We start from the raw sequence: 26750 nt of genomic DNA, 5'->3' as shown, positions 1-26750 counted from the left end.
ATGCACAGGTTACCTTTTACACAAGTTGATTGGGCCAGATGTCCATTCAAATGTCAGTAAAATCTTGCACCATTGCAGTGTTTCAAATCCAGAAAAGTTGGCGCAAAATGGCAGCGGTATCAGTGCAGTCGGCTCATGGTTGTTCTAGTCTTTTCCCCTAGGGTTCAATACAATAATACACACAGCAATGCCAATGACAGATGTTTTACTAGACAACCGAAGACAGGTACACAACCGACTACTTTCACTAGCCCTCATTGGGGTTTTCTGCTGCAGGTGGGCAGTCTTCTACATTGTTTCGTCACTTTATTATATTATGGAATTTTGCATTTGCAGTCTCTACGGAAATGAGCGAGGACTGGCTCCATGCATGTAGTGACTAGGAGACCACTGCACACTATGAGACCAGATGGTGATATGTAGTGAAGTAAATGATGATCAGGTTCACGTAGGTTCGTGCTTTCCCGCCTACCATTGTTTCCTTGTGACATGGTGTGGATTCCCCTGTGTGATACTTTCAATCTTAGGAAATGTTTTTGTAGAGTGACTGTTCAAAGATGGCGCCATGGTTCACAGAACCACAGGTCTTCTAACTTTAACAATGAACCTCATCTTCTTTAAATGTTCCAGATGATTGGTTTTTGTGTACAATCTGGTCTCTTGACCAAATCCATTTACAACACGCGGTTGTTTTTCAGGAAGGTTTATCATATATAAATGCAAAAATATACATGATACATAGGTGTGTCTTCCTTACTGTTGAAGCACCCTAAACCACTGTTAGGAACTCTCAGAAAATCAGGATTGTACTGCAACCACGTTTAACGACTCTGGATCTACAACTTGTCCTTGGAGGGGCTCCTCACTGGGTGCTTCTTGTTGTCCTTGGGGGTGTCCCCCTTGCTGCTCTTTGGGTCCTTCCTCTTGCTGTCTTTCATTCCCTCCTCCATGCTGTTCTTCGGCTCCTCCACTGCACGTCGCGGTCACGTCTTCACGTTTACTGACCTTGGAGTGCTCCTTTTTGCCTTTGTTTGCAAAGCTGAGGAATGGGTTTGCAGCTAGCTTTCTGATGGCCTCTTTCTTCTTTGCCTGCTTTTCAATGTACTGAAAGTAAGGGTCTGCCTCTTCTGCAGCTCGGTTGACAATGAGGTTGCTGACCATGAGGCTGAACATCACAATCCCAAAGAATCCAATGACAGTGAAGATGTACCAGGCAGCACTGGTCTCATCGGAGCCGCTTCGAGCAGTGCTGTTCGCGATCAGAGCGGTGCTGAAGTTGACGCTGTGCGCTCCCAACGTAGTCACAAATGTTACACTCACCGCTGCCATATTGGAAGTGGTTGTGTCGCTGAAAAACAAGCAGTAAAGAATTTATTGAAGTGGATATGTACACCATAAGCACAGACAAAGCAAGCTATCACGTTTGAATATATTACTGATGTCAAAGGTGACAAGATAAGAAAATGTTTATTTGTGTAACGATCAACATCTTTCAATATAAACAAATGCTCAGAACTTCTTATGCAGATACCTTTTAGATATTTTAAATGCCTTCTTATATAGAAATCATACAGAAACTAGATTGGATATTGCAGTTAGGGGAGCAAAGTTGTGAATCTGCAGATGGAAATTGCATCTTTTTGGTGCAAACGTCTTGCTATGGGAGTAAAGCCAACTGCTTATTTATAGCATCCTTCTCTGGATAGTCATGCATTTTGCTCTATGATAGTGAACCACAGTGTACGAGTCCTCCTGCTGTTACAACCATTCAAAGGATTACAGTGGAGCACTTTTACCATATCCATGAAAGCCCAGACAGAGGTTGGAGTTGTTTAGAAACCAACTGTGAAGTGATCACAACACAGGCATGCATGCACATTGGTGGGTGCGGCTGTGGTGCGGCTTGGTCTTAGATGTGATACACATCTAAGACCAAGCTGCACCTCAGGCGCACCCACTAATGTGCATGTTACATCGTGTATGTGTACTGTATCTGTAGCACCTGTGTTTGTTTTAATTTGTCATAACTATGCACCAGAGACCAAGCTTACTAGAGTCAGAATGAAAACCATAACATCTTGAGCACCCAAGGAGTAGAGCTGTGCCAGTCCAGTCCCTGAATAAGAAAAGCAAGTCTGGTTTGAAAATGCCCGAATCATGTGCAATTTATCTGCACTGAACATCATTGTAACTTACATCGCAGCAAACATGTTAATTGTGAATATGGGTAAATGAGCCCAGCCACAGTAAGGAGAAAACATGTTTGCAAGACATGCAGACAAAGGGGAAATTAGAAAACACATGAATCCCGTACACATCAGTGGCTCTTGGAAGGGTTGGAAGACAGTATAGTTCTGTGTGTTTCTCAAGGATGTGTCATTCAGAAAGTGAAAAACAAGACCTAAAGCAAGGGACAACTTGTTTCATATATTGGATTGTTTTTTTCAAGAATATCAAAGACAATAAAATTGTCCTAAAGCTTCAAAATAGCACAGTCCGTTTGCCTCTCATATAACATTCATGTTGTAGGCTGATATCACTCAGTGGCTGAGCCAACCAAGGGAAACATCCCATCTGCAGTGGTATGAGGCCAATGTTCTCCAGATAAATGTGAATGACTCAGTCCATTATCTGGCAGAAAAGAGGATGGTTGCAGCTTGCTAAAGGTTTGGCAGGAGAGTTGTGCCTAATGCTATTTTTTTAAAGTTAGGATGGTACCCATGATTATTTAAGTTTAGTTCACCTTTTGGCATTTTTGGATTGCCTCATTCTACTGAATTTCAAAACGTGACAGGATATCATTGTCCCACATGTCCTTTACCCTGGTAACAAGGATTTAATGTGGTTTAGAGTGATCACAAGCAGGTTCTAATGTCCTTCTCAGTGGTGACAAGTAATTCTTTAGGTACAGGGATGAAGGGCTCAACCTCACATAGCTAAGTCCAGATGAAGGCAGTTGCTGCCGGGAGCAACCTTTTGGAGAAGCTGGCTGTCAAATGTGGATCTCTTCGGAATCTCAGAGGTCAGACAGCTCAGTGATGGTGATTAACACAACCCCATTTACCATATTCTGGTTCTGCAAATATTGTAGTCTGCAAGCGTGCAGGTGTTGGTACTGGATATTTAGAAAGGCACTGGCAAGTAGAGGGATAGCGTCACCCTGATTCAGATAAGAAGAATTCGGTAAATTGCACATTTGGCATTATTCAAAAGTATGTATTTTTCATTTATTTTTCTAATATTTTTGTATTTTGGTAAGAGGTAATACACTTTACAGGGAGCACAATACAGATGTACAGATTGTAGTTTGCATGAATACATAATGAAAGACCCAAGTTAAGGGACTAGGGACTCGGGTGTTATAAGTAACTGAGGAGCTATTGATTCACAAAGCACAGTGCAGCGAGTGTGTGTGGATATGTGTGTGTGTAATGCTGTATTGGTTTGAGACATATTATCCCTTAACATCTCTTTGCTTGGATGTAGATTTTAGCTTGCTGCGTTTAGTCAATTTTGCGTTGATCTACTTGGAGGACCACATGTTCTATCTCTGTTTTCCTGGTAAGGAGCATGAGCATGGAATGTTCTGTAAATCTTAGGTTTTTGATACTTTAAATAATCACTCTTTCTATCTCAATGAATTGCTCCTCCCTGGTTAATTTCTTCGAAGAGAGACTGTGCTTGAAGGCACATGCATATGTAACCAATTGTTGGGCTTATGCTAGTGTTTTTGTAATCTCCATTTGATGGATTTTAACTTCTAACTTGTACATGGGAGGAAAGACGACTTGATCTTTACATAGGTAAAAGAGAGTGTTCTTATGCTTGTGTTCCTGCTTTGGCAGTAGTCATGCCATTTTCTGCAGAGGAGTATCCTTCAATCACACTCCCAATAGTAACAGACTTAGGGGCCAATTATGATGTCATTTGTAAAGGCTCCAAATGGGATTCAGAATCTCAGAATCCGATTCGGAACCTATGTTTCCGACCGAATTGTACACCTTTCCAACTGACCAATTACGATGCCCGGAAACCATTCGGGCTGTCCGATTGGGGTTCCAAAAGGCATTCGGACAGCCTGAGTCTTTTGGAGCCGAATTGTACAGCTCTAGGAACACGGTTTCCAAGCAGGTGGCTACGATGACGGATTTGGACAGCTGTTCCGATTCGATCTGCCGGACACTAAACGGCTGTCTGAATCTGACTTTGGGGCCCGTTGCAGGCCTCCTTCACCATGAGGCCTCCGGTTGGAGCCAGTGGGGGCACCCAAAGGTCCCCTCTTTCCAACCATGCACAATGTGGCAGGCACCATGGGGTGCCCGCTACAGGGTGCAAGTTTTTTGCCAACCACCTCTTTTTTCAATGGGACCCTTTGTTCTCGTTCGGAACACCGGCTCCCATTGAAGTCAATGTGAGTCCGACCGAACGACGTTCGGAAGCATCGTTATTAATCGGTTGAACTCCTAGAACCTGATTCGGTCGAAAACAATTCCAAAACTGATTCAGTTGGAAGAGTTTCAGAACAACATCGTAATCGGCCCCTAACTAGTAAACTGAAATCCAGCTTGAGAGGTATAGTATTGCAAGATATGGTTATTTCAATAGTTAAACATTCAGAAAAGATATTAGCCTCCTTTCCTGCGGGAGTATCTACTGAGAGCCTAGGAAGAGAAAGTGCTGATTTCTCTCACTAGCGGTGTGATAACAACTCAATGAAATAAGAGTGGTCAGTAATGCAGGATGTGTAGCGTAGGGCAATAGAAAATACCAAACCCACATTTCCTGCATGGTGGAGCAGTACCACCAATGCAAAGAGTTGGCCTCAAAGGAAGAATCAAAAGCTTTACTGCTGGAATTGAAAATGGGAGAAAAGAATATAATCGGGGCACCATATACAGAGAATTGATTTATGTCTTCCTTGCCATAACCTGTCTATGACCCTGCAGTTCAAAGGGGTGAAATGTGGGATCATAATGTAAGACAATGCACGGGGAGTGCATCTGATATTGTGTGCACCTAGCACATTTGGGATCAGGGAAGGGCTAATTTGTAATTGTGAATGTGTAGCTACTGTTAAGGTGCCTACACATTCAATGGTGGGTGTCCCCCTCCTCTGCATGGGAGCAGTCTACAAGGAAATGGCGTGACGCCAATTGATGGATACTTGATATCACCTATGAAATCCTGTCTCATTGTTGCAACCCAGAACACCTAATAATCTCTTGCTACATTCAATACTACTTGTGTTTTGTACAACTCTACTGACTAAGCGGTAAATATGCCTTTTCATGAATTCTTGAAAAACATTATTATATTTTTTCATCAGTGAAACTGGATGCTGCCAACAAGCCCCAGGCAAACAAACAAAGCCAAGGTAATTGCATTGTTGTCCCCTGAAGAAATGTGTAATCTGCAGTAACTTGATAATGGAAGTGTCACTTGGTGAAATGGCGTTAATGCTCTTTCTTTTGTATCTGTGAATCAAGCGCTTGGTGGAGCTGTTGTTTGAGCACATTCTTCCAAATAACATTAAGTAAGACAGGATGACTATGGTGAGTACAGTGTGAAATAGATCAAAGCCTTTCAGATGTGTTTGACAAATTATGGCCATTAAGGTTTATTGGTGGTAAGCTTCTTTTCTATGTCTAGTGGATTTAAATGTGAAGTGTTCATCGTGCTCATGTATCTCTTTGGACAGCAACCTGAAGCTCAATCCACCAAGACTTTCCTGTTAGTTGCCAAGAACAACAAAAAGATCCACTACAAATCTGGCTGAATAACATGAACCTTTATGGCATCAAACCCCTACTTTCTCTGAATGCCAGGTCCCTTGAATTCACCCGGGCCACCATTCTCACCCTCAAAATGCATATTGCCAGAAAACAGTGTTTCCAGAAAGCAACATAAATTCCTTATACTATGTACATGGCCTCCCAGACTCCACACTGGCACCACTTCAGGGCGCTTTACATGTTGCAGCACATCTCATCCAGGGCCTGAAGAAATATGATCACATCACCCCTATGCTGATGGAGCTCCATTGGTTTCCCCTGCCGGTCCGCAAAATCCTCAAAACAATCTGCATCATTTCGAAAGTCATCACGACTAGCAAGTTTGCTTATCTTGCACACCTGTAGCCAGTACACCGTGAGACTGCAGACTAAGAAGTTTAAACAAGAAATTTTAAAAAAAGACAGCTGTCCTTTTCCATCCATGCACTCAGGATCTGGAAAAACACCCCAGTATTCCTCAGTTCCATCCCAACACTGATCCAATTTACAAAAAAGTTAAAGACTTGCTTCTTTAACCCCTTCAGCGCAGCGCGGATTACCGCGCTGTGCTGAAGGGTACGTGCGCGGGCGGGGCCATGACGGAGCGGTTCGGTCATCCGCACAGCGCAACCGATGCGCATGACGGAACCGCTCCGTCATGCGCATCGAAAGGGTTAAAGAACACTACTTCCCAATGCATTAACTGTTCACAACCCAGCTTCCTTTCCTACTACTAAATGACTTATGTGTATGTGTGTGTGTGTGTGTGTGTGTATATATATATATTCACTGAAAAAACCATAGGTTTCACACATGTTATAGTTAGCGGAAATTTTACTGATAAAAAACCAATGAAATTGCCCCGTTATAGTTAGTGCTGGCAACTATAACTCACGCGACCGCAATCCTCTGCTGATGCTAATACTGTATTTAGACACTTATTTGCCCATGTCTTCTTCCATACATTTTTAGCTATACATATATTACAAATATTTTTTTTTATAAAGACACATATGTCATCAGCAGAAGATTGCGGTCGCGTGAGTTATAGTTGCCAGCACTAACTATAACGGGGCAATTTCATTGGTTTTTTTATCAGTAAAATTTCCGCTAACTATAACATGTGTGAAACCTATGGTTTTTTCAGTGAATTTGCAAGGTTTTTTAAATGCTAATTCCTAACTATAACGTGTGTGAAACCTATGGTTTTTTCAGTGAATTTGTACGGTTTTTTAAATGCTAAGTTACTTTACGCCATTCGAGGCGTGCGCGCCCACTTAACGCAGTTCGTACCGTGCACGGTTTTTATCAACTTTAATAAGCCCTGTACATTTGGTGGCCTTCGGCCACCAAAAGCACAGGGGGTGGGGTCAATGTGGATAGTGTTTTTTTTATTTCTATTTTATAATTTCATGTTGCCAAAATCTCGTTTTTTTCAAAAGTAATAAGCCCTGCTCATTTGGTGGCATGCGGCCACCAAAAACACAGGGGGTGGGGTAAGTGTGGATAGTGTTTTTTTTTAAAATATTTTTTTACCGTACGCGTACGGTAAACGTACGGTAAGCGTACACGGCGAAATTGCCGAAAAAAAAATAAAACCGTTTTTGCTCTGGGGGATGTTTGGGAACACCCTCAACATGACTATGTGGGAGGGAGTTGTCAAAACAGCCCCGTAACATGTTTTTGGGCATCATGTTTGATAAAAAACACTCAGTGGGAGAGACAAAATGGCGGACGCCGCTTCCTGGTTTCGGCCGATTCGAATGTTTACTAAGATCTAAGAGCCAATCAGAATCGCGCTCGCGCACGCCACCGTACGCGTACGGTAAGCGTACGGTAAGCGTACCGTAAGCGGGCTCAGATATATATATTGATTTAAAGGCTATTTTCTCAGAATCTACTGAACAGATTTACACCAAACCTACAAAAGGCACTTCCTTGACCTAGGGACTACCTCTCTGCCAAATTTCTAGTAATTCTGTTCAGCCGTTCGGGCTGTAGCTCTGTCTAAAGGTCCTATGGAAAAATGCATGGGAAAAACGCGTTTTGGGACCCCCCTTTTATCTCAGCCCCCGCTTGACGAATCCCCCCGAGACTTTCAGGGTAGGAGCGGAGCGTAGCGCCCCACCTATTTTGAGAAGTTCGCGAGGATTCATCGACCGGTGCCAAAGTTATTCAAAATAGAATGTTGCGGATTTCCTATGGAAAAGGGGTCCTAACTATAACTACCTACTGGCGACCGCCAGTAGGTAATATATATATATATATATATATCATATTATATACAATGACATCAAAGAGACTTGGTTAACTTAGAAAAAAATAATCTCATTATCAAATGCACTAAATACCTCAACCTTCATTAAATTTGGCATCCTGCTGAAATTTAACCGGGGAAATGTGTATGGAATTTACAATGCCATGCAGATTTTGGTGCAATAAGCATTCCCTGAAAACTCATAATAGGCACTATTTACTGCACTGGATAAATACCGCACCCTGGGGATTGGTATTTATGAGGTGCCATAAGTAGCACCTTCACTTGTAATCAATACCTATGCATTTTATGTAGAACGGCAGCACAGTTAAGTGGCTAACCTCAGTGGAAGTAAACAAGTAACTGGAATGGTGTAACCAGGGCTGATAAGATTAAATGAACAATGGGTTTTGTACCACCAAATAAAAATGTGTTTTGTGAGGATTGCCAGTTTATCCGTTAACCAGTGGTAAAGGTTCATAATGTGAAAGTCATAGCGAAAGTGCCTTCATAAAGTCACACTGTACCATTGTACTGGAAGGATGGTTTAGTGAGTTAAATGGATGCCACTGACAAGTGGTGATCTCACATCTTAAATTTGTATCCTGCCAAGGCCAACACAACCTTCCATCACACCAACATCAGTATAAGCATTCTCAATGCAATAGGTCTCGCATTTACGAGAGTACCGTAAATGCGACACCTATTGCATTACAAAAAACTGTAACTTTAATGTTGGCCACGCCCCTTTCTTTAGAGGAGCTGTGTCTAAGAAAGGGGCGTGGCCGCCATTAAAGTGAAAGTGCAGTGTGGGGCAACTTGACAAACAAATCCTTTTTTTTGGTAAAAACGACCTATAGTGTGCTTTCACTTTAATGGGGCCACACCTCTTTCTTTAGACACAGCTCATCTAAAGAAAGGGGCGTGGCCAACATTAAAGTTACAGTTTTTTGTGATGCAATAGGTGTCGCATTTACGGTACTCTCGTAAAGGAGCGCGGCCACATTAAAGTGTAAGTGGGGAATGGGGCAATTAAAAAAAAAAATTAAATAGTTAAAAAAAAAAGTGCCCGCATTTGGCGCAGCAAGAAAAGCAAAGGCACGGCCGCCACTATCAGCGTGGAGTTCCGTGCTATGTAACAAAAAAAATAAAGCATTGCGAGAGAGCGTTGCAGGCAGGAGAAAACCATTAAATGAAATTGTGCTTGGAAGACTGTAATTAAAGCCTACCGAGCAACAACACATGTAAAAGGGGGTGTTCTCATGGGAGGTTACAAATGAAGACAAGGCGGTACTAAGGAGGGACAAACAAGCCTATTAGCGAATCAGAAGCCAGCGTTTACGTAGGACAATGACACAAGCCAATGGAAAATTTGAGCGCAGAGTGAGTGGGTCTTTAAGTCCATACTCTAATACAGCATGCCTCGCAGAGCAGCGCATGCACTGCCCAGGCCCGACCTACAAATGAGTACCATTTCTCATTTCAATGACCATTTAAAGTGCTTTGGAAAGTCATTTGTTAGAAGCACCTGCAGTGAAAACGTGTCCATAATTTCGCTCAGGGAATGGTTCCGGCCATGTTTGTTTTCCAATATTGTCATGTGCAAACAATAAGTTGGCTCTTCTGTCAGCCTCAGACCGTGCAGGTAAGAGAGGTACGGGGGTGGGGCTTGGTGAGGGGATTTCGACAGACGATGAATAATTAATTTTCTCTTGTCGTCGTTTGTCGAAATCCCCGGCACCCGGCCCCACCACCCCACCGCTCTTATCTTCACAGGCCGCAGCTGTCTTCTGTTGATAAACAAGATAAAGGAAAACATGTTCCTTTGCTAGTTAAATTTATTTTTTGGTTGTTTTATGTAGCGCAAACTAGACCCGAGACGTCAGGTATCAGAGCGCTTTACACGATCACCAGTTTCGTTACAGATGCCCACATTTATATATATATTTTTTTTGTTCGGCACAGGGAGATTAAGTGATATGCCCACAATCACAGGATGTTGAGCGTCGTTGCCGAGACTCGAACCTGGTTTCCCAGCTTTTAGGGAAACCGCTCTAGCCATAAGGCTACATCCTCTCCCATATGCCGACAAGATGGGTCAGTGAGGTAACACTTGCCGCTGACCTCTGTAGTGATATGAAGGCCACGAGTTCAAATCTTTACATTGGAGACTCAGCCTTCTGGGTGGCAGTTAAAATTGTCTACTGCACTTAGAAACCACACAAGTAATTATTGTAATGTTGTATTTACCTGGAATCTTGTATGATTGGGTGGTGATGAAATCTGTGGTCTTGGATCTGGCTGGCTTCCTCAAGATTCGAGATACGTTGGGTAGTAGAAGCAAATGTTCCAGGCTGCAAAGAATTCAGTTGTTAATTTGCGATATAAAACACAAATGTTGAAGGTATACTATGTCTGTGTGTTAATATGTGTCTAATTCTGGCTTGGCACAGTTTGGACATCGGCATCTACATTCTGGACCGTGCCAAGGAATCACTTACTAGTAATCCTCTTACTAAGTGAGTCAAATATATTTTACTCCTTATTGTTTTGAAAATGTTATTGAATGATCCCATCAAAATGTATAATAGATTACGCCCTCTCTCCTGCACCAGTCTTTCACAAAATCATGAATCCCTCTTTGTTACCTTACAGACATGACTTCAACATGCCAGGTGACAACACATACTGCTGAATCATCTGTCACAAAAACAGGACTCTCAAGTATAGGTAGCCAAAATCTTCACTGGGCAGAAATATTTTGCTACAAAAATGTTACTTAGACGTAATTCCTAACTTCATCCAAACAAATTTACGACACATATTAGAGTTAATTTTATTTTGCAATTGCAGACAAACATATTTGTCTCAAGTGCTTGCTAATGGGATTAGATTGATGTCAATATTTTTGTAGGGAGATATTAATTTGAGATCAAGATTTTGGTACTGTGTTGATTTGAGTCTATGGGGCTCATTACGATAGCGGGTGGCAGTCCGCCCGCCATCGTTGCGGTGCTGGAAATGCCTGCAAGTAAGTCGGTGGACCCCCAGAGTGAATTAGGATGTACCTGCCACTATGGCGGGCGCATCCAGGGCCCTGATCATTACGTACGGTGCTGCTCGCAATGCCAAAATGCCACGTAGTGCATTTCCATGCACAACGTGGCCGGCACCATGCGGTGCCTGCCACCTTGTGCATGGAAATGTAGGGGGGTGCCCTGTGTACCCCCCAGTGCACATACACCCTCCCCCGACACAGAGGGGGCCCACAACAGGCCTCCGAACACAGCCTCTGCCAGCCTTTCCATGGCGGTTCCACCGTCATGGAAAGGTTGGCTGACGCCAGCATTGTAATCTAGTGGGAGGTGCATGCTAGGCACTGCCGCCATTTTACCCGTGCTGATTGTTTCGCCAGGCAATCGTGACGATTGTCTGTGGCGGAAGCATGGAGGGCGGTCTTTGTGACCTCCGCGGTCACAAAGCAATTCCCCACGGGGAAATGGGAGTCAGATGGCGGATGATCCGCCACCACCGGCCCGGCGGTGGTGGTCCCTCCGCCATCCTAATGAGCCCCTTACTTTTTATTGCAAAGGATTTTTGCAGCCTGTTTTCACATACTACTACCTAAATATTTATAAGTCACTCCTCTCTTCGCCAATCCTACATTCAAAACATGAGACTAAAGATCAAATACACTCTGCTGGAAAAAAAAGTTGTAGAAAAAGTATTGCCCACCAGTTGCTTAACATCTCCTAACCTAAAGTCCACATTCAGGCCCAGATGCAACACAAAGGCAGAGAGCCTGCGGGTTCAGAGTGATGCTCCGGGCATCTTTCATGGGGCTGTGCCCTGTCTGCTGGTTCTTCTTGTCCTGCGGGTTCTTGCTGTTACAGTGAACTATGAAACTTTGCTGAACACTTTGTGAACTGGGGTAGACAGGTATCTTCTGGTCTTGCAGGAATGTGAGGACTGAAACATCCGAAGTCCCACTCTCCACGTACAAAACTGTAGAGAACGTTAAGACTCCATACTGAAACACCCTCTGTTTGCTTCATTATTTGGAAAGCAAAAACGGAGACTATTACAACAGATTCAAAGTGCTAACAAGACAGAAAAATAAACATTCTGCAATAGTTAAAAGACTCTTAAAATATCAAATGAAAGTCCGTCATCATTTCATAACCAATACAAAATCAACATTATTATATTTCACCAATCATAACATGATCTATACATAGTTCTTCATATTGCGACTCTGCTGTGTTAAAGTGCTGTAAGAAACACTACTGTGCAATACTATTAGCCAATGTAATGTTTCAGTGGGCAATCCACTATTGCACGACCCAACTTTCCAGGTGTGTCACATATATAGCATGGAAACAACAATTTAGGATCAGCATTAGATCTAAGAAGTTTAGTCTTAGGTCTAATGCTGGTTTATAAAACAGACTGAGGGCTGCATTATGAGTGGCTCATACCATTCTATCATCCATGCAAACCACTGGTCACACGGGTGTTTGGGGGATTTTTTTTGACAGCCCCGGATTTTTCACCTGATACATTTTGGCAGGTCAAACCTAACGACTGTACCTGGTGAAAATGGGCCAGTAAAGTAAATACCAGGAGACGCAAATGTTGGCGGTGTGCACTACAATTCGCCTATTATGCCCCATTTTAGGGCAAAAATTCAATAGCTATCATATATCACATTCGATAAATAACTATCCTCAGGGAATCATTAGTTAAGAACTGTTACACTCAGTTACCGAGCCTCTCAGAATTGAGGGCCAGATCCAGCATATCAATGGACTGCTTAATATTTACTTGAATCCCATACATTCAGTTTTTAGAAGATGAGGAGATTAGTGTTCATCAACTTGTAAATGAAATAATGATCCACATAATTAATACGGGAATGAAAACACAGATTCAATTCGATTTGTCAATTGATGACCGCTCAAAGCCGCTGTCTTTCCTGGAGCTCAGTGAGGACAGGATGGCTAAATTCTCTGTGAAAGTCAAATCCTCAAAAAGGGATCCCTTGTGTTTCTGCGGTGGCTATTGCCTCCTGTCCATTCAAGTCAAGCTGATGCAACTCTCCCGCTTAGAATATTACCCACCTTTGTCGTAGCCTTGGCACGGTCTCTTAATTGCCCCTTGGACTTAGATCTCCCAACGCCAACCAAATGAAATGAACCAATTACTAAATTGTTGTTCCAGTAAAAGATCAACCGACTCATCTCCCTGGAAGGCTTCAAGTCAATGCTGCAAACCCCTGTGGTTCCCCTGTAATTTCACACATTGGTGTGGGAATACTCATCTAGCTGGTGTACCTCAATATAACCCTACAAGAACATTTCGGGCCATATTTATTAGAAAGTAACAGAGCGCAGTGCAGCAAGTAAGCCTGTTTGCTGCGCTATGCAGTGTTATAGGAAAGGGAGGGAATGCACCGTATTTATTACAATACAGCACTTTCCAGCTTTTTCACAGCGCTGGCATGCAGTGTGCTGCCAACGCAGGCATCCTTGCATCATGGTGCAAGGGTGCCTTCGTTGCTAGTAGGATTGTTTTGTGCGACAAGGGGCACCTACCTGCACAAAAAGAGTCCTCTGAGGCATTTTCTGCTTTCCATGTTTGTTGCAGAGGGCGGTACACAAAGAAAGAGGAAGTAACAAGGACAAATAAAGATATTTCTCCTCATTACTCCTCCCATGAGAAGGAATAGCAGTTTGGAGCATTGCCAGGTCTACCAGTAATGGTAAATCTCAGAATGCATCAAAATCCATGGGTGTTGCATGGGAACACCCACGCTCCACCCATGGACGCCGTCCCAGGGCAGAGAAATGCAACGTAGTGATTTGCACTGCGTTGCGTTGCTCCAGATTTATCAAGTCACTCGGGTCATGCAAGAGGGCCTTGCATGACTTGATAAATCCCATCTTATGGGTTGGGTCGCTTTTGAACCACGTTGCATGGTGCAAAAGCGACGCAACGCCTTGATAATATGGCCCTGTATGTATTACATACAGGGCCCTGAGAGGTCATTATCATGCAGCAACTTGGTAAATCTTAAATAAAATCTCTATTGCAAGAGCTCTGCCTCTTGACCTAAAACAAATCAGGGCTGACTCTACACACTCCTTATTCAGAAAAGTCTTTACCCAAGTATAATCGTGATGTCCTCCCAGAATGTGGAACTTTCTCCCAGATTTCATTCAAATCCAATTTGGCTCTTGAGCCGGGACTGCCTACTGCACTGTCTACTGTTCCTGACTGTGCAGCATCCTGTGTGCCTTTTGTGCTGTGACCTTCATTAAGCCATAAATCACCTTGCACCAAGCACTCTCCATTCCATGCTGTTGAACTCTCCCAGACTCCCTTCATCTCTCCTACATTTGGAGCCATTGATGTGCTACCTCTGTCACCGGGCTGTCAATCTTTATTGATCTTCTATATCTCGATTACTACTGATCAGAGCTTTAGAAATTGTAATGGCTACAAGGGGTAGATGTACTAAAATTGAAGCACTGTGTTGCATGAAAGAGGGATACCAGAACAGCGCTGTCCTTGTCTCCCCCTGTGCTGCAGCGCTATGAGCCTGCCTTGTGCCATGCACAAAGCCTTGCACCATAGTGCAAGCTTGTGTGCATGATTTCAAGCCTAGGTTTTGTAGTATGGGGGAATCTTCCAGCACAAAATGTTATGCTCAGACATAGTTTAGAATGTTTCGCACATTGGGTGTGTGCTGTAGAGTACAGCTCTCATACAATGTTGGAAAAGTTATAAGAATGAAAACATTTCTTCTTTTTAACGCCTGCAGTTTTTTTTAATGCAAAGCCCTGTCCACCATTTTTAGTAGATAGAGCTTTGCATCAAAACCCTTGGTTGGTTGCATTGGAACCCCAATGTATCCCCCATGGTAGGCCCCCTCGATGCAAAGCAACACTATCACTAGTTTACATAATGTTAGAGCTACTTTCAGTGCAAATAAGGTTTTTTGTAGGAGGCTAAATTCCAATCAGCAGTTTGCTCTGCTGTGCATCATGTTTGTGACGCAAACCCGGCGCAAATTGTAAGTAAAGCTTCCCCCTAAGTATTCAGCCACCTGGGACAGCAGCCTGTTCTGTACTAATGAGCCACGTTTAATATCACAATGTTGCATGTAGTGTATACCTTTTATTTCAAATTCTGCATAACTTGGTCCAAAGATTGCTTTATCTGCTAGCCAAAATGAAGTCGTTTGGATATAGGAATGTTCCATATAGTGACATTTCTCTTCCAGTGCTGTGTTATAAATGCATTCTCATTGTCACTCTGTAAAGCACGTGGACGCCCTTAAGGGGCAGGCCACTCTCAAAACAATGACATATATACATTTATAAAAAGTAACTTACCCATTCCTGGTTGGCGATACTACGCTTCTTCAGTGGATCTGGCGTCCATGCAGTTTCTTAGATAGCGTCCCCACCGGGACAGCTAGAATGTTTAGAGGATGGACCTCACAGGCCACTTGGACGATATAGAAAACCTCCTAAACCCTCGATTGTGGTCAGTAGCTGCTCGCAGAGACTGTAGACCACAAACTATTTCGAAAGACTTGACTGCCGCTCTTCTCGCGGCAGAGGACTCCAGACAGGCTCTGCTCTGAGCCTCTGTGACACAGCGAGGTGGCCAAGATGTCTATCTGGGTTTTATCCAGAGGGCACGTCTCGTCTGTCATAAACCTCAAGGCACGGTGGAAACATGATGCCACCAGAAGATTATGTTGTACAGAATGTCAATATACAGGTGTCGTTTTAGGAAAGAGCAGGAAGAGAACAGGTACAGTCTGTTCATGGGTCGTTGCCTGGAGTAAGCGGTGCGGCTGACGCAAGCTCCAGGCAGCGCTGTTTCGGTTTGAGTTGGAATCGAGACCCGCAGGTGCATCTGAACAAGGGGTGTGGAAAGTTTTTATCCAGTGAACTTTCTTCAGTTCTCATGAATGCTACAATTAATACATATTTTTTACTGAGAGATATATTCCGTGTCATTTTTTAAAGTTTTTTTTTTTTACCAAAAAAACAGAACACCGCTATCCACCCAGTTTTGTAGGTGTGCCGAAAAATCTGTTTTAAAGTGAGTTCATAGGAAAACGGCGCGTTCATTTTCAGAGTCATCTAGTAAGTGCGCGCGACAAAATAATAACGTTTGTATAGAAAAAATACGCAAAGGGCAGATGTGGCAAAAGCTGAATCAAGCAACTAACCGTGGCTTTCAAGACACTTGAGCATTAGAAGGAATCCCTGACCAATTCTATGCAGATTTTAAGGGTGAAGTGTTTGGAGAAGGACAAATAAAAAGGTGGGAGCATATTTACAAGGGCTTTAGCTCCACTTTTGTGGCTTAAAAAGCCAAAAAAGCAGCGATAAAACTATTGCCCTATTTACACGAGGGTGCTAATATGCATTATCGCATGTTAGCACCCTTTGTCCCAACGCCTCCCTTTGCATCTCTAATGAGATGCAAAGTGGGCGTCACTGGGCGTACTCCAGATGGACTACCTTGCAAATATCGCTAATGTTCACATCGCGATATTTACAAGGCTGCCCCAGCATTTTAGCACACGTCAGTTTTTGGAGAAAACTGCTGTTTTCTCCAAATGCAGACTTACCTATCCCTAACATTGGGGTGGATTATGCTGATACGACCCTGTGGGTCGTATCAGCAAGGTTATCGCCGTTTTGCAGGGAACATCGCTGGAAAGCCAGCGATGTTCCCTGCAAAACGGCGATAACCTCGCTATCTCTGGAATTTTTATCGCCCTGGAGAAACACGTTGTTAATAACGCGCTACCAGGGCGATAAATTCCAGAGATAGCCTGCAATAACAAAATTATCGCTAAGCACGGCCAGCGATAATTATCGCTGGCCGTTGATAATATGCCCCCTAATAACCTAATAGTCCTTTGACTCAACTTTAAAAGTCCTGCTCCTCAGTTCTGTCTCTAGTAGCCCTCTTGGGTTAAGGCTAACCCTTTCATCATAAATCGGCGACAAACCTATCATCATGATGGTACTACAAAACCATTGGACACTACTATTACTCATGCTGCTGTTTCTACTGCTCCTACCATCACTGCGGTCCCGATTCCGACTTCTTAGGTATCGAGGTTCTACTTATCGTAAGCACCTCGTCAATAACCATACCGCACCTGTCACGAGTTTCTGAGGAATAACAAGCAGATTTCGGTATGTACCACACCAAAAGCCCCATTGTAAGGCAAATACCCCCTTGCTCTTCTCCTGTTCCATTCCTACAGGTTTAAAGTGTCAGCCAAGACCAATATTAAGTTACACTGAAAAAATGCACGTTTCTTTCTGGTGGCCTTTAATTTTGGACAACTGGAACCATGTGAACGAAATATTTTGTATATCATACGTCACTCCATTTCGAATAGTCGTCTGGAGTTTGGTGAGGACTCACCAAGGTGTCCCAAATTTTAAAGAGGAAGAGGGAAGGTCTAAGAAATAAATCAAATGAATTTGCCAGTAAGAGAGATTTTTTGTGTACCCATTGCCGTTTAAAAGCATGGGCAAAATGGCCAAATGACCCGGGCCCCCACGTTTCACGAGGACCCCTAGTGAGGTGATCATGACAGTCCCACCATAAAAATGGTGTATAAAAAAATATTTTTTAAATTTGACAGAGGCATGCACACTTTACACAATCTTTAGCAAGCATTACCCAACCTTAACCATTGGTCTCTTGAGCAGGTGAACAAGGTTCTTTCCCACTCAAGTCTCTGTTCATTACTTCACTTCACCTCTTGTACCTCACCCTCTCTCTCTTTACCTCTATTGTTCTACATATCTGTACATCTCTATTTACCTTCCCTCTTTCTCTAGCTCAGCTCCTCCTACCTCATTTCTATGTTTTTCAAGTCTCTCTCAATACACACTTATTCACCACTTTTTGTGCTTAGCTCTACATCCACACCCATTCTCCCTACTCCACTCTTTCTTATCTCTTTCTGCACCTCACTGTTCTGTTTCATCTTGCTTTATTGTTTGCCTCCCCATCTGCATCACCTCTTTCTCAAGCACATCTCTCTTTACCTCATCTACCTCTCTGTCTCCATCTCTCTATACCTTACCTTTTGCTACATCACCACTTTCTCCCTCACCTTTCCCTATCTCATTTCTCTCGCTCTCTCACATCGTTCACTAATGTATCTCTTGCTAACCCTCCCCTTCTCTCTCCTACTACCAAACATCTAAATTTACATCACCATTTTTTGCTCACTCACCTCTCCACCTTTCTCCCTGTCTACCTCTGTGCCCTCTACCTCTACCTCTACCTCTACCTCACCTCTCTTACTCCTTTCTTGCTACCTATTGTTCCCTACCTTTCCCTCTTTTTTCTATCATTCCATCCTGTCTTCATTCTTCTTTGCACTTTCTTTTCTATTTAAACAAACTCTCTCTGGCTTACCACCCCTTTGTCTATACCTCACATCTTTAATGCCCTAAAAAAACAAATAATTAGTTACTAACCTGTAGCTGTACTGGTCGCCTTGCAGAAGCATGATAGATTCACATCACATAGTTGTCCATACATTCTCAGTTCCAAGAAACTGCTTCCTGAGACCTATATGGATATGGGGAAAGAGAATGACCAGGACGGTTACATGACTTAACAATGCATGTAATTATAACGCATGCTTTTACCACGCATCTATTACTATGCAGTGCTTTCAACATGCATTGCTTTACAACGCAATCCTTTACCCCGGGGCTGTCAAGATAAGTATATATAATTACATAAGGTGAGAGAAATCTGTATATATATATATATATATTCACTGAAAAAACCATGGGTTTCACACACGTTATAGTTAGGAATTAGCATTTAAAAAACCTTTGAAATTCACTGAAAAAACCATGGGTTTCACACACGTTATAGTTAGGAATTAGCATTTAAAAAACCTTAGAAATTCAATGAAAAAACCAAAGGTTTCACACATGTTATAGTTAGCTGGACATTTCACTCGTAAAAAACCATTGAAATTCCCCCGTTATAGTTAGTTCAGCTAACTATAACTTGCGCGCCCGCAATGCACTACTGATGACGTCACATATTACATCACTCATGACATGGTCAGTGACATCACTCATGACATCACTGATGACATCTCAAATGACATCACTGATGACATCATCCAGTGAATGTGTGTTTTTCTGAAAATTAAATATGTTTAATATATGTATATCTCAAGGTCGATGGAAGAATAAATGAGTATATAAGTGTCTAAATTGATGATTTGTTCTTTAAAAATTGATTGTGTAACTGACTGATTAAGTGTATCTTTATGAATACATGGCTAAGTGAGTAATGTTTAAATGTGTAAATACCTGTATCAGTCTCTCACTTTGTATATAAGTGGCTGCATGGGTTGGTGAGTAGCTACATGAGTGTCTATATAGGTTATTAGTTGGTTTTTTGAGTATCAGTATGAGTGTCTGAGTGTCTTCATGGTTCGGTGGGGGTTATTATGTAGTGCATAGGTGCATGAAAGAGTGACTCACTGTTTGTATGTGTTGAAGACAGCATGTGTGTAGTACCGTATGGGTGGATGAGTGTGTGTATGGGTGTGTTAGTGAGTGAATGACTGTCTCAATAGTGTCTTTATGAGTAACTACATATGTTTTAAACTAGTATATATGACTATTGGTGTATATAAGTAAGTATATGTGCGAGTGAGAGATTGGAAGAGTGCCTGTATGAATAAGTATGTGTTTCTATAAGTGATTATTTTAAAGACTAAGTATGTGTAAGTTTCTGTAAAACTAAGTGTGGTGGTGTGTGTATAACTGTATATGCAGGTAAATGGATGTTTGATTCTTTATTAGCATGAGTGACTATGTGTGAGTAACTCTATGAATGAGTGGCATTGTGTTACAGGATGTTTAGGTGTATGAGTACATATGATGTGTGAGTACATGTATGAGTGACTGTATAGGATTGTTGGTGGATGAGTGGATGTGTATGTGGATCTTAGAATTACTGAATAGGTTGTTGTAACTGTTATTTGTATGTCCTTTTTTTTTGAAAATTTCAGTCTCTATTTTTAAATGTGTGTATCAAAGGTTATATTAGGGTGAGAGGAGGTCCACCACTCTATCACAAGGATGATGTCATCAGTGATGTCATTTGAGATGTCATCAGTGATGTCATGAGTGATGTCACTGACCATGTCATGAGTGATGTAACATGTGACGTCATCAGTAGTGCATTGCGGGCGCGCGAGTTATAGTTAGCTGAACTAACTATAACAGGGGAATTTCAATGGTTTTTTACGAGTGAAATGTCCAGCTAACTATAACATGTGTGAAACCTTTGGTTTTTTCATTGAATTTCTAAGGTTTTTTAAATGCTAATTCCTAACTATAACGTGTGTGAAACCCATGGTTTTTTCAGTGAATTTCAAAGGTTTTTTAAATGCTAATTCCTAACTATAACTTGTGTGAAACCCATGGTTTTTTCAGTGAATTTGCAAGGTTTTTTAAATGCTAATTTTTTTTTTTTTCTTCTTTTTTTTTTTACATATTTTTATTTTAATTTTCTATCCTTTTTTAAAGACTATGGTTAAATTTTTAAAATTCTACAATATGTTTTTATTTTACATTTTTTATAAAATAAACAGGTAAAATTTATTAGCAATACATTTTTTCCTTTTTTTTTTTCTTTATTTTTAGTGCGCGTACGGTAAGCTTACGGTAAGCGTACGGTTTACGCAATGTCCGTAATTTATCTACGCTGTTTGCGTATAGTTACGCAATTTGCGTAGCCGCGCGTACTCTGCGTGGGGCGCGTACGCGTGTACGCTACACGCGCACGTTACGCGGAAGTGTTGGGGAGTGACTGTTATGCGCATGCGCGCGAGCGCGTGTCTTTTTTACGAGCATGCGTACTTTTGCCGTAAGCGCACCGTAAGCGTACGGTGGGTCATGTGATCATGAAACACAACTTTTGATTGGTTGAAACTACTTTCAGTTCTAGAACTCTCCTACACCACACCCATTCCCCTCATTTCTGCTTGTGATCCCTTAGGAGAAGGAGCTGGGTTGTCTTTGTGATACGATGGCAGAACAGCAAAGCTCTTCTGAGAGTGAGGCTAGCAGCACTACCTTGAGGCAGAGAGCGAGGAAACAAAAGACCTCTTACGTATGGGAGTATTTTTCTTTTCCAGAAGGCCAGCAAAAGGTAAATGCACCCTTAGTGACTTGTAAGCTGTGTAAGCGTGTACTTTCAAGAGGGAATCCTGACAGGAAGTATTCCTTTGGGAATCACACCATGATGAGACACCTTAAGGATGTACACAGAAGGACACATGCTCGACTTACTGAAGGTAACCCTTCAGTAAATCAACCAAGCACATCCACAGCAGCTCAGCCTGGACCATCATCTGCAGTGCCGAGTCCTTCTTCTGCAGGTCAGGTGAGCCCTTCATCTGTGGGGGGAGCATCTCCTTTTTCTGGTCCTCTGGAAATTAACCCTCGGTTTGCGAGGGTTGAAGTACGGTGCGCCACTTGTCATGATCTAATTAGTTATAGGGAGACCAGTATTTCCCTAGTGAACTGTAAAATAGATCAGCACACTTGTCGTACCATCTAATATTCCCAATCTTTCTTTCCTCTGTCCCTGCATGAACACAACGGCTCTTTTAAGAGCCAACCTTACCTTTCATCTATTTTTTATATATGTTTTTAAAAACTTTTTTTTTTTGTTTTTTACCGTACGCGTACGGTACGCGTAATTTTTTTTTTTTTTTTTTTAAAAACACTAAAAATCAATTATCACATTACAAGGTCCTTGAGAGACTACAATTAAAAACTGAAAATGTGATTGTAGAGAAGTGGAAAAAAGGGACCATGATATTATTGACTTACCATACCCACTCAAAAAAAGATTTATTCATTTAATTCTTTTTTTTAATTTCTTTAAAAATGGTTCTAGTTTTCGAAAATTTTCTATCTCAATCTGAAAAAAAAGAAAAAGTATTAATATTTAATAAAACATTTTATAATACAGTACACATATTTACATATTTTTCAAAAAATATTTTTGCCTTTTTTTGCTGTTTTCAGAATATATTGCATTTCACTATAAATTGTGAAAGCAATTGCATTCATCATTTAACAGCAGGCAAAAAAAAAATTAACAATCTCAAAGATTGTTTTAAAAAAGCCCACAATCTCTTTTTGCATAAACATAACTTTATAGAAATGCATAATATTCTTAAAAAATATCATCTAATATCAATACTTATTTCTTTAAAATACCGTCTGATATTTTTGTTTCAGAAGTATAATCACAATAATATATCTCAAATAACTCCACAATACATCTGGTTCCATTTCCTTTAGGCCAAATAGTAATTTTAAAATTCTTTTTTGGTTAAATTTCCAATGGTAATCCAATAAAAATCTAAAGTTTAAATTGTACAGATCTCACCGATTCTCTGTAACATTTTGGTTACCGAAAGATTTATTAATAATTAAATAAGTCCACAATAGAATTGTTTACCTTTCCGCATGGCCAAATAGTAATTTTAAAAGTCTTTTTTGAAAAAATTTCCAATGGCAATCCAATAACATTCCAAAATTTAAATTGTGCAGATGTTACCGATTTTTTCTAAATTTTTGGTTTTCCAAAGTTTCCTTAAAAAATGGAAAAATTCCACATTACAATTGGTTACCTTTCCATTAGGCCAAATGATAATTTGTTAAATCTTTTTATTTGTAAATTCCAAATGGTAATCCAATAAAATGGTAAAATTGTTTTGTCCAGATGTTGCCAAATCTGTCTAAAATTTAGGTTTCAGGAAGATTAGATAGGAATTTGCTAAATCAAAAGGCAAACGTTGCTTAAAAATCAATTGGGAATCATTACACAGTGTCCAGCCTTTTTCACATTTAAGATAAACTGTGTAATGTCCAGAAGTTACATTAGGTCCATCATGGAAAATTATTGCAACTGTTACAAAAGTTTTTCCTGAAATTGATAATTGCTGTCCTGTAAACTTCTTTATTAAAGTATCCAATTTTGAACCATCAGCTCTACATCGTTGCATCATTAAAATTACATACTGTCCGTATTCCTTTAAAATTAATGTTGAAAACATGTCAGATTTACACTCACCGCATTGCATGCTATGATTAGCATCTTTAACTAATTTAGCAAAAGTGACTGTTTTACTCTCTGGCAATGTTAAATAAATAAACCTTTCAGAATCAACATTAGAGCCACATATATTATAACAGTTTTCACAACTATGTTCCCATTTATAAGAGAGACCAAATAAATTTTCAATGGGAACCCCTTCTTCTTCCAGTACCTGAAGAAAATACATCAAGAATTCCTGTGCGTCTTGCTGTACATTTTGAGAAAACTGTGTTCGTCCTGAACATACATCTAAAACTTTTCTAATTTCAGTAGCACTTTCTATTTGAGTTTTATCATTACTCAGCTTTTCAAAAAGGAGACTCAGCACAGAACAGAATCTTTTTCCCTGATTTACTATTATCTGCTCTTGCAAACTTTCCAGATAAAATGCAACATTCAGCACTACATTAGCGTAGCAGTTGACACCAGAGCTATTTTCAAAATGACATCCTACAACCTGTTCTTCATTTTCCTTATTCTTTTTGCTTGCAATTACATCACTCCTCTTTTTTTTCCTCCTGTCTACATCTTCATTACAGATATTCTCATTTCTCCTTTTACGAGAAACTACACGTTTCTCCAACACAGGATACTGACCTAAATGAGGAGCATAGCTTCTTCTTAATTTATTATACTCCTTTACACAATTTGCATCAGCACTAACTTTTGAGTCATCAAAGTCTATCATGAATAAACCTGATAATGTTTTCACTCGTGACAAAGCAACATATGCCATACCTTCTTTGAACACAGTTGAACCAATGTTCACAAATGCACAATCTACAGTCAATCCTTGAGACTTGTGAATAGTTACAGCATATGCTAGAGAAAACGGAAACTGCTTCCTACGTACATATAAATCTTTCACAAGCATGAAACAAACTGAACAACGACAAATGTCTTTAACTTCTTCTATCTGATCAAATTTTATTTTTAAACATTCAATTCCATCTTTTTTCTGATAATTAATAAAACCCACAACTCTTCCCATAGCTCCATTAACTAAACCTTTTTCAACATCCAAATTTCTCCTTAAAAATACTCTACAGTTCATGCAAACATATAGATTTTTTTCTAATCCAGCTGTTTTGGAAATGTTCTTCTCTAGTGAATCCAATTTATTTTTCAGTGTGCCTGTTAATGTGACAGTAATTCTTCCATCCTCAATTTTGTCCACTGCTTCCAATTTCCTGATATCTTCCTTTTCCAATTTCAAAAGCTCCTCATTGAATATTGAGCATTCACGTAGAGTTGGCATTAAGCAGATGACACTTTTGTTTTCTGCAATGTTCTTGTATATCTTCTCTGCAACTATTTCTTCCTTTGGAAATAAATTATGTAGCAGCCGACTCTGTAATGCTTTTTTGCCAGCTTCAGTGAGTAGTCCAATTCTGATATCTTTCAGAATACTTCCATATTCTTCATCGTTTGCTTGCCTCATATTAGTAGTAAGTTCCTTGTACTCAAAGAAGGACCAAATATTTGTATTACCGATGCTTCCCAATGACTTCTTCGTGTCTTCATGTGTCACAGTATTAAACACTGGTTGTCCTTTAACTGGAGTAAGTTGCAAAAGATCTCCAAAAACTATGACGTGTTTTCCTCCAAATAACACGTCATAGTCTGTCTTCAGAATTTGCTGCATTCTTAAATGCACAAAGGCAAGCATTAAGTTTGATACCATGCTCACCTCATCAATAATGAGAACTTGCATCTTCTTCAATACTCTTGAAACTTCCAAGCATGCTTCTCCAGTTAGCTTGTTGTATTGTATTTTGTTCTCATACTCCACTGGTAACATTAGCAAACGATGTAAAGTGATTCCTTTTATGTTATATGCTGCTAACCCAGTTGGAGCAGTAACCACACAAGACAAAGTAGAATCCGTTTTTTGCTGTAGGTAGCTTCTGATGACTTTTATTAGGAAACTTTTTCCAGTTCCAGCTTGTCCGCTTACATACATCCTGATTGGATGAAATGATGTGCATGAGCACTCTTTTTTTTCATGTAGAAATCCGTGATCAATTTTGTTTCTGATCTCTTCATAAATTTGTTGCTGCTCTTCGTTCAGTTGTCTTTCCAAATTTTGTAAGTCTATAAATTCTCCTTGAGCTTGATTCATAGCCGTTTCGACTTCATTCATGGCTATTGATGCTTCATTTTCAACGATTGGTTGTCCTAGGGGATCTTGACTGAGTGTTCCTGAACTTTGGCTGTCCTGAGAACTGTCTCTAGCTATTTCTGCTGCAATTGTAGTTTCCTGTTCAATTTCTTCATTTAACATTTGCAGATAAGTTGTGAATGTATTGCATTGTATGCTGTCTTTGCAAGCATTAAAAGAATCTTCATAGCTTTGAAATTCTCCCAGTAGTTCATCCTCTGTACGCCATGGTTTAAACAGCTGTAAAAGAGCCAAGTAGTAAAATTCCTTTTTGTCAGTAGTGTCGCAACTCAGCTTCCGGTGATTTATCAAACTTCCTTTTGTTTGCTTCACCAAACATCCTTCCTCACCAATGACTTTATATTTTCCATTGTTGATGTCTTCTGCGGCTTTCCGTGAATAAATGTAGTTCTGCAGCACTTCATAGAGACACATGTTCTCCAGATGATGACTTCTCTTGGGATAATATGTGTCCAACATGTTTGATTTCAAAATATCTGTACTTTCTGGGTCATTCTCGGCCAAATATTCAATTTCTCCAACAGATTTCAGTACCCGATTTCTCATTGCTGCAAGACCTAAACTTGCCCAAATTATTCTTCTTGATTTCGAGTAGAGACTTGCAGAAGATAACCTATCTGAACATTCGTAGGATCCAATTTCTCGATGCGATAACATCTTCAAACTGAAACTGTACAGCTTCTTACTGACAGTTTTCTCGTGAGAAATCTCTTCCCACATTTCCTTCAATTCTGTTTTTTCTGATTTCGTAATGTAAGACGTTACATATCGAGCAACAGCAATGGAATTGTGAGCTACATACTGTATATCCATGTTAGCGTTCCACATGGATAAAATCACTGGGTTGTAGTCATTTATATATTTTGATTCTTCTTTTCTTTTAAGGTTGTAGGTATTCTTAGGTGATTTTCTTGTGATAGTATGTCTCACAGATGACATAAAACTGTTAACTCTTCCATTTGAAAGAACAGGTCTAGGAAATCCAAATCGACATTTAGTGTAGTATTTATCTTTGCTCTTGTATTTCCGTCGACAGTATTTTCCACACCGATGACTTTGGAAACGTAAAACTTGCTCCTTTAACTTTTTCTCTTCTGTGCTTTTTGGTATAGCACATGTTGCATATTCTTCAATGTAAGATAACACTGCTTCATCAGTATCTGTTCCAAACTTTGGGGCATCCTTGATCCACAACAGCATATGAATATGAGGAGCACCTCTTGCCTGGTACTCTTTTCTCCAAAAGAAATCCACTACTTCTCCTAGAGGTGGATTTTTTTTATTGCAGATGAAGGACATCATAGCCTCAAATCTATGATTGAAATATCTGCAA

General features: G+C 40.7%; 1 protein-coding gene across 3 annotated transcripts; it reads right to left on the bottom strand.

The window, feature by feature from the left end:
* Positions 1-266: 266 nt before the first annotated feature.
* On the bottom strand, positions 267-18653 carry SMIM34 (small integral membrane protein 34). 3 transcript variants are annotated; one of them, XM_085624046.1, is made up of 3 exons: positions 18564-18653; positions 10279-10382; positions 267-1348 (listed from the first exon to the last, which is right to left on the bottom strand). In XM_085624046.1, the coding sequence occupies exon 3, from the start codon at positions 1327-1329 to the stop codon at positions 799-801; it is 531 nt and encodes a 176-aa protein (XP_085480172.1). In that variant the 5' UTR covers positions 1330-1348; positions 10279-10382; positions 18564-18653; the 3' UTR covers positions 267-798. The 3 variants fall into 3 exon arrangements, with proteins under 3 accessions (XP_085480172.1, XP_085480171.1, XP_085480173.1); XM_085624045.1 differs by lacking the exon at positions 18564-18653 and adding an exon at positions 15426-15807; XM_085624047.1 differs by lacking the exons at positions 10279-10382; positions 18564-18653 and adding an exon at positions 15426-15807.
* Between the last annotated feature and the right edge of the window lie 8097 nt (positions 18654-26750).

This window comes from Triturus cristatus, chromosome 8 (genome assembly GCF_964204655.1).
Source record: "Triturus cristatus chromosome 8, aTriCri1.1, whole genome shotgun sequence".
Taxonomy (NCBI): Eukaryota; Metazoa; Chordata; class Amphibia; order Caudata; family Salamandridae; genus Triturus; species Triturus cristatus.
Note: the sequence above shows the minus strand (reverse complement) of the source record. Positions and strands in the feature narration are given on the sequence as shown.